This window comes from Eptatretus burgeri, chromosome 13 (genome assembly GCF_056783735.1).
Source record: "Eptatretus burgeri isolate ZD-2024b chromosome 13, Ebu_testis_v1, whole genome shotgun sequence".
Classification (NCBI taxonomy): domain Eukaryota; kingdom Metazoa; phylum Chordata; class Myxini; order Myxiniformes; family Myxinidae; genus Eptatretus; species Eptatretus burgeri.
In genome coordinates this window covers 22676165-22684266 of record NC_140973.1, presented here as the reverse complement: position 1 = coordinate 22684266, position 8102 = coordinate 22676165, and the positions used below count along the sequence as shown (strand labels likewise).

The 8102-nt window shown below is 45.8% G+C and overlaps 1 protein-coding gene across 7 annotated transcripts in view; it reads left to right on the top strand.

Annotated features, from left to right (window-relative positions):
- The first annotated feature begins 1074 nt into the window (after positions 1-1074).
- LOC147014056 (integrin alpha-6-like) overlaps positions 1075-8102 on the top strand; it is a 136451-nt gene continuing 129423 nt past the window's right edge. For 2 of the 7 annotated variants that reach the window (XM_085851647.1, XM_085851648.1), the window contains exon 1: positions 1907-2235. In XM_085851647.1, coding sequence (XP_085707773.1) covers positions 2054-2235 — 182 coding nt within the window. In that variant the 5' untranslated portion in view covers positions 1907-2053. Of the gene's footprint in view, positions 1256-1372; positions 1399-1905; positions 2236-8102 lie in introns of those variants that run through there. The other 5 variants (XM_085851652.1, XM_085851651.1, XM_085851649.1 and 2 more) reach the window with 4 other exon arrangements.

Here is an 8102-nt window from a genome sequence, read left to right as displayed (position 1 = left end):
CAATCTGGTACTGCTAATCTACTTCTGCTTGTTATTTTCATTTTAATTATTTTGACATTGTAATTCGGGAAAACATCAACTTCGTACAGGTATGTTTGTGTGAACAAGAGCCTCCGTTCTTGCAACGGCAACAGCCCCGTAGCCCACGCCAAGTATTCAGAAGATGAAATGCCATGTCATTTGGGATAAGATGAAATTATAAGCTTGTTGGGGTGAGTAATATGGTGTGGCTGCCATACAAAAATTGAATCTTTCTTCTTCCCTTTCTTCAGGTGTATCTGTGCAGCAGGATAAAACGACGACAAAAGGAACCTCCAAGTGTTTCATCTTTGATCAGTGGGTGTTGTTCATGAATTGAGATTCAATTCAGGGGAAATCTCCCATGGTGAGATGACTTGGGGAGCAGGTGTTAACTTGGGGGGGGGGGGTAATGTTTTTTTTTTTTTTTTTTTGGAGGAAGTTGGAACATGTCTTGAGATGTACAGGATTTAAGAAACGGATGATTTTAATGTGGACATAAAGCAGGCTTTTCCCCTTTCTGCATTTAAGCCGTTGACCTTCAAGATTCGACGTCACTCGAGGAGGGTGGGTGGTGGTCGTATGGCAGCTTAGCTGCCGGGGTAGCTATCATTTCTTGAAGCGCGACTGTGTTGCTGATGCAGTGCCCCTCTACCAGTACACACACTGGAACTGGTACTCATTTCGCCGACCTCGGAAGGATGACAGGCTGAGTCAACCCCCTGGTGTATTAATTCAGCGGGCCGACGGGACTTGAACTCAGGACCCTCGGATCCCAAGCCACCACCCTAACCACTGAGCCAACACCAGGCTTCAAAAAAGGGTGGGTCACCGTGTGCTGTATTTTCTCGTAAGTCGAGGGAAAGATAAGTTGACCACAAGTTAATGGGTAGTAGATATGGCAGAACACAAGCTTGATGGGCCAAATGGTGACCTCTTGCTTCTGAATCCCTTTTCGACCAACGCCCTTACTTGTTCACATCTACCCATGAGAATCTGCCATCACAACATCTTCCTGCGTCCCCCCCCCCCCATACTTCGTGTTTCATGAATCTGGCTCGAGAAGGTTTCAGGTCGCTTGTTGAAGACTCGAACTGATGGCCTTTATAGCCATTTGGCTGAAGTGGTGCTCAGCCCTTTTGGAATGTAAACTCAGTGTAAAGTTTGGAACTTCGTTCGGGTGTTTTCATCTCCGTTGTCACAATTACCATCTTTGTGGGTTAGGTGAACCCCGTCGGTAAGTTACCATGAGATCAACCTTCGAATGGAGTAGGAAAAGGGCGAGGGGGAGAATGAATCGACTGCTATTTTTTGATTTCGTGTTTATTTAAAGTTTATCCTTCGTCCACCTGGCGGAGGAAACGACGACATGAAGTCAAGGTAAGCATTCAAGTAAAGCTTCCGTCAAGTTTGGTGATTTTTTTTTTCTGCTCAATGAGGAAATACCGTGAGATATGGTGAATTTAATGAACGCTTCCTAAGCAGAATCTCTCTCGCTCTCTCGCTCCCTCGCTCCCTCGCTCTCTCGCTCTCTCGCTCCCTCGCTCTCTCGCTCCCTCGCTCTCTCGCTCCCTCGCTCTCTCGCTCCCTCGCTCTCTCGCTCCCTCCCTCCCTCTCTCGCTCCCTCCCTCCCTCTCTCGCTCCCTCGCTCCCCCACTCCCTCACTCCCTCGCTCTCTCGCTCCCTCCCTCTCTCGCTCCCTCGCTCCCTCACTCCCTCGCTCTCTCTCGTTAAATCGTTTTATTAAACGAGCTATTGTGAGAAAATGTTTGGAATTCCGATCCGAGAGGTCCCGCCCACTTATCCGTGCGAGTGTCGGACGAATTCCCCGTTTGCTTCGTTCTGATTGGTTCGTTATTCAGGTGAGTGCAGGCGGAGATTCACCGACTCGGGTCTCAAACGTACAACGACCGGGCGTCGTGTGGTGTGTGTCGTGGTGTGTGTGGTGGTGTGTGTGTGTTTGTGCAAACGTCGCAAGAAAGTGAAAGAAATTCCCACAAAGAAGGGACAGGGACAGAAGAGAGCCACTGCCAGGATGTTACCGCCGCTAGTTGTCGTTCTCGGTAACCTGGTTATATTGTTGGGAGAGTTACCAGGGTTTTATTCCTTTAACTTGGATGTTGCTCACTCTCCGGTGAAAATGGGACCCAAGAACAGCTTGTTCGGATTTTCGGTGACGGGACAACAGCTGCTTCACCAGGAACGGCGTTCATCCATGTGAGTACGGACGGCGTGAGGGAAGAGGGATGAACTCTGAGGGAGGCGGTTCTGATGACGAGGGATGGGATGTCTGATCAGGTAGGACAAACAGGGAAGGGTATTTTAAAGGAATGGAAGCAGTGAGGGGAAAGGAGGTTCGACTTTGATAGAGTGTCCGGGATGGGAGTTGCGTCCGGCTCCTGGGGTCCGAGGGAGGCGCGTCCGGCTCCGAGGGAGGGGCATAGGGGTCCGAGGGAGGGACATAGGGGTCCGAGAGGCGCGTCCGGCTCCGAGGGAGGGACATAGGGGTCTGAAGGAGGCGCGTCCGGTTTCGGGGGTCCGAGGGAGGCGCGTCTGGTTCTGGGGGTCCGAGGGAGGCGCGTCTCGGTCCCCAGGCCTGAAGGGAGGGGCATCCGGGGCCGGATGGAGTGGCGTCCAGGTACCTGGGGCCGGATGGAGGGGAATCCGGGCCTGGAGGGAGGGGAGTCCGGGTCCCCGGGCCTGGAGGGAGGGGAGTCCGGGTCCCCGGGCCTGGAGGGAGGGGAGTCCACGGCCAGATGGAGGGGCATCCGGGTCCCCGGGACCAGATGGAGGGGAGTCCGGGTCCCCGGGCCTGGAGGGAGGGGAATCCGGGTCCCCGGGCCTGGAAGGAGAGGAGTCCGGGTCCCTGGGCCTGGAGGGAGGGGAGTCCGGGGCCAGATGGCAGGGCATCCAGGTCCCCGGGACCGGATGGAGGGGCGTCCGGGTCCCCAGGGCCAGAGGGAGGGGAGTCCGGGTCCTCGGGACCGGATGGAGGGGCGTCCGGGTACCCCGGGCCAGAGGGAGGTGAGTCTGGATCCCCAAGAAAGACATACTGTATCTAAAGCCCTGGATATGTCCTTCCCGATGGTGTTCAGAAGCACCCAAGCCAGATGCAATGTCTTCCTCAGGGAAGTGTACCTGAAACTTCCAGCTCCCACATAAATAAAGCTGACACAAGATTTGTGTATTTTCACGTCGCGAAGATGTCCTTTGTCAAAGAGTTGTTTCCCGTTAATTGATAATGACGCACAGCATCGTCTTTCCAATGGCAGACCTCCATTCAATAAATCCCCAAGCCTGCCATGTTCACAAAAGGCACTCCCACAAGGTTCAAAGTCCATTCAATAGTCTCCATCCTTTGGGTGTTTGTGTAAAACACGACCATCAACTCAGGCCTTGCACCAGCCCTCATGGTCTGGAGTTTGCAGTACAGGTAGCACCTGTTCAGCGAGCTGAGAAAATTCTCCAGGTCTTTCGTTGTGCAGAGGCACATCCCTTTCTCTCAGGTACTTTTCCAAGTATTTTCGGCTTCTTTTAGAAGCCTTATGAGTCATTTTAGGTATCCATCCTTGTCTCCCACACACAATACTCTTTATGGTTCCCTGGACACAGCCGTTTCTAGGGTTTTCCAAGCAGGCGTACCGAGCATTCTGGGGAGAATTACATCATTTCAAAAGTCATCTATTGGAAGTTCAGGTGGAGGAAATGGTTGAATCCTTAAGAAAAATGAAATGGCGAATAGTTTGCAAGTTATTTGCTTGCAAACTATTGCAAAACTATTTGTTGTATAAAAACCAAAACTATTTTCTCTCTTCCCGGTTCACTTCCGATTTGATAGGCCTGAACCACACCCTCGTAACAGAATTGCACGTTGCATCAATAACTCAATTTCTCACTGTCCGTACACTGATTTTACACTTCCCAACCCCCTGGAGTACCTTTGGTTGCGACTTCCCCTCTCCGTCCTCTTGTTTTTCTGTGACTCCATGGGACGGACTCTGTCCGTGAACTTTCCCACCCGGATTTCTCCCAATGGCACATCCTCCCTTTTGGACTTGGTCATGACAAACTTCCTCGCAAATGTCTCCTGCTCTTCTTCTGCTCAAATTGGTTCATCTGATCATATGCTTGTGAGAGTCAGCATCTCTGGCTCTTCTCAGAGCTGCCACAATACCGGCAAGTGTGGCAGTTCACTCAGGCAGATTGGCAGAGAGTCCAAGCAGCCATCTCTCTTCAGGACTTGGCTCCTACATCGACTGCCCTGGATATTAACTCTGGGAATTCTTCCACAGAAACCTACTCTCTTGTGCACAGATCCATCCCATCTCGTCTTCAGTTATCCTACCCTTATTCCCATCTGGGGTACACTGAATCCTGTTGTGAAGCAGTTGCTCTGAAACAACTTGCCTTCTCTTCTTGGAAAGCAATTCTGACCGAAGGCAATCTCAGATCATTCCCCAAAGACTGCAACAAGTGCGTGTCCACTCTCAGGAGAGCTAGAAAACATCTGTTCAATCTCAAGATTGAACTTTCAAACTTGTCTTCCTCCTCTAAGACCTGGTGGTGCCTCATTAAGTCTGTCTCTGGAGTACTTCCATCCCTTCCCTGCCCACATTCCATCTCTTTCCTTACTTCAAATGGCACCACAGCTGACTGCTTGTGAGAAGGCCGAATGCCTTAATCCTGTGCTTGCTACCAAATATTGTGTCTCCAACTCTTTGCTCTCTGTACCCATCCTACCCAGTCATACTAAACCGCTCCTGCACTCTGTCTTTTCCACCTGATAGGTGGTGATGTTTCTGCCAACCACTGACTCTGTGTTTGCATCTCGACCAGACTGCATCAGCTGAAGTGTCTTGAAAACTAGCTCTGCTGTTCTTGCGAATCCTGTCTCTGCTTTCATGTTTTTATCATGCCAAAACGAAGTTTTTGCAAGATATGTGAGTCAGCTTGTATGTTTTTTTTGTTTGTTTGTTTGTTTGTTTGTTTGTTTGTCTGTAATTACGTATAAAAAATTCTGCAGAGCACAGTTATTGTTGGAAATGTTTGTAACTTCGCATATCAGAGGCCTATAGAGGTCACCTTCAGTGCACAAAATTTTGAAGGTCAAGGTCAAAGGTCAAGGTCACTTTGTTGCAAATCAGGGGAGTCGACGAAACCCTTATTTTTTTGAGTAATTTTGATTGGATCGTCTTCAAACTTCATGGGAATATAGTTCATGGTCTGGCGCTCAGCTGATTAATTTTTGGTGGCGATTGGCCTTGACCTTCATGGTTAGCGCCGAAGGTCAAACATATTTGACCCCAAGGTCAAATTTTCAAGTTTTAGGAACCATATCGTGTAGTACCTCAAATTGAACACCTCGATGAGTGCTTTCTAGATATGTCAAGCTTGAGACATTATGACGTGATTTGGTGATGTTATGAGGCAAAAGCATATTTTTCATGGTTACTCTGCAGAACGATTCTCATCGGAATCTCTCGTAGGCAGATATTCCTCAAGGAGTCGCTCCTGGTGGATAGCAGCTATGTTCACCTCAGTGTGACCTGAAAGAAGTCACACGTGGTCACCTTTTGGCAAGATACGGGTCACCCTGCGGGTGACATTGGTTTATTTTTTTGTTGTTTTTTTAGCTCGCCTGTTCGAAGAACAGAGAGCTATAGCGATACCTCCGGCGTGAGCGTCAGCATGAGCATCAGCGTCAGCGTGAGCATGAAAATGTTAAATTTTTTGATGCAAGTTATTTTTAACCTCCGCCATCGAAGATCGGAGGTTACTGTTTTCACCCCTTTCTGTTTGTTTGTTTGTTTTTTTAACAGTATTACGGAAAAACTCCCCGACGGATTTCGACGAAACTTCGTGGGGGGGGGGGGGTTAGGTATGGTCCAAGGATCATCCCATTAGATTTTGGACTTGGTCCCCCCCCCGAAATTATTTTTTGTTAGAGAAAATTATTTTTTTTTGCATTTCTACATGTTTAAGTGATTTCCACCCCCCCCCAAAAAAAAATTGTTCGAGAAAAAAAAAAAATTTGCAACTTTTTTTTCAACGAAATTTCGATTTTTTTTTTTTTGCATTTCTACATGTTTTAAGTGATTGGGATTTCAACGAAACTTGGTGGGGGGGTTAGGTATGTTCCAAGGATCATGCCATTATATTTTGGACTTGGTCACCCCCCCAAAAAAAATTGTTAGAGAAAATTTTTGTTTTTGCATTTCTACATGTTTTAAGTGATTTCCAACCCCCCTCTCAAAAAAAATTGTAAGAGAAAAACAATTTTTTTTTTGCATCTCTACATGTTTTAAGTGATTTCCAACCCCCCCGCAAAAAAAATTGTTTGAGAAAAAAAACATTTTTTGCAACTTTTTTTTCAACAAAATTTCTATTTCTTTTTTTTTGCATTTCTACATGTTTTAAGTGATTTCCAACCCCCCTCCCCCCCAAAAAAAATGTTGGACAAAAGAACTATAATTCTCTCAGCACTGTTGACATCATATTTAATGAATAAGATATAAGGTTCACTTGAGTGACCCAGCAGTATTGGCGGTGGAGGTTTTGTACTCCCGAGTGCTCCCCCTCTAGTTTCCTTTCTAATGTTTTTATCTACCACACTTTTTTATACGCCCGATATATATATATATATATATATATATATATATATATATATATATATATATATATATATATATATATATATATATATATATATATATATATATATATATATATATATATCTATCAGGGCGTATTATGTGATACCGGTCGTCCGTCCATCTGTCTGTCTCTGTCCGTCCGTTCCTGTCCGCACTCTAACTCCCAAAGTTTTCAACTTTCACGTTTCATATTTGGTACATAGGTACAGACTGTGGAGACGGTGTCGCAACATACATTCGTCATCTGAAGTGGTTGCCATGGCAACCAGGATGCTGTTTCCATCCGTTCGTGTCTGCACTCTAACTTCCAGTTTTCAACTTTCACGTTTCATATTTGGTACATAGGTACAGACTGTGGAGACGGTGTGTAGCGACATACGTTCGTCATCTAAAGTGGTTGCCATGGCAACCAGGATGCTGTTTTCCATGTAGTAGCACAATTCTGTATATACCTTCTTGTTTGGGTGTATATTGTGCTCACTTGCGCTCTTGTTACTGATTACAATATACAAATACATATATTGCTTTATAATTATACTTCATTGCAATGCTTTATAAAAATATTAATTATTAGACTCGTCTTTTAAAAACGATAAATGTATAAACAGGCGAGCATTGGGTGGCTTTGACACCAACTCTGGTTAATACATGGTCTGGTCTCGGCTCGTGGAAGAGCGAGGACACAGAACAGATCAAGACAAACAACAAGAAAAAGATGTGCAGAGCACGATACTTGCAAAATCCACTCACCCCCTTCCAAAGGTTGCCGTGGATACATCAAATTGTCCATTGCGTCAAGATTAAAATTTACAATCCCAATCAAATCTCAGGTCAATCGGATGAAAATTTATTCTTTTTCAGATTGAAATTGATGATTTTAGAAGTTTGGCCTTGAATTGGCCTTTGACCTTTTGACCTAAAAAAATAGTTGCTTTCCCAATTCAGTGATGGCCTGCAAATCCTGCTCAACTTTCATATCGATCGGATGAAAAATGACGATTTTAGAAATTTGACCTCAATGTGACCTTTGACCTCAAAATAAATAGGCTTCTCAGTTGAGACTACTTCTACAGCTTGGTAAAGTTTCATGACAAAGAGTTTAGAATTGTGACCTGTAGGCGGTTGACAGACAGAATAACAAGATCGACCGACCAATATGCATGAAAAAATCTTTGATTTTACAAGTGATAACAAGAAAAAGAGCAATCAGAGATTGCAAACTCTTGCCAGGACTTCTTTGGAGTGGTATATTTCTATAGGTTTTCAGGTAAATCCAATATGGCTGCCAAACTATGTAACATATGACGTCACATGTGTGACTTTTGTTCCTCATGGACAGGCGGTCATACGTGTAAAGTTTCACCTTGGTCTGTTCTGCCACTTCAAATAAGAAGATTTTTGAAGGTTTAAAAAAAAAACCCAATATGTTCG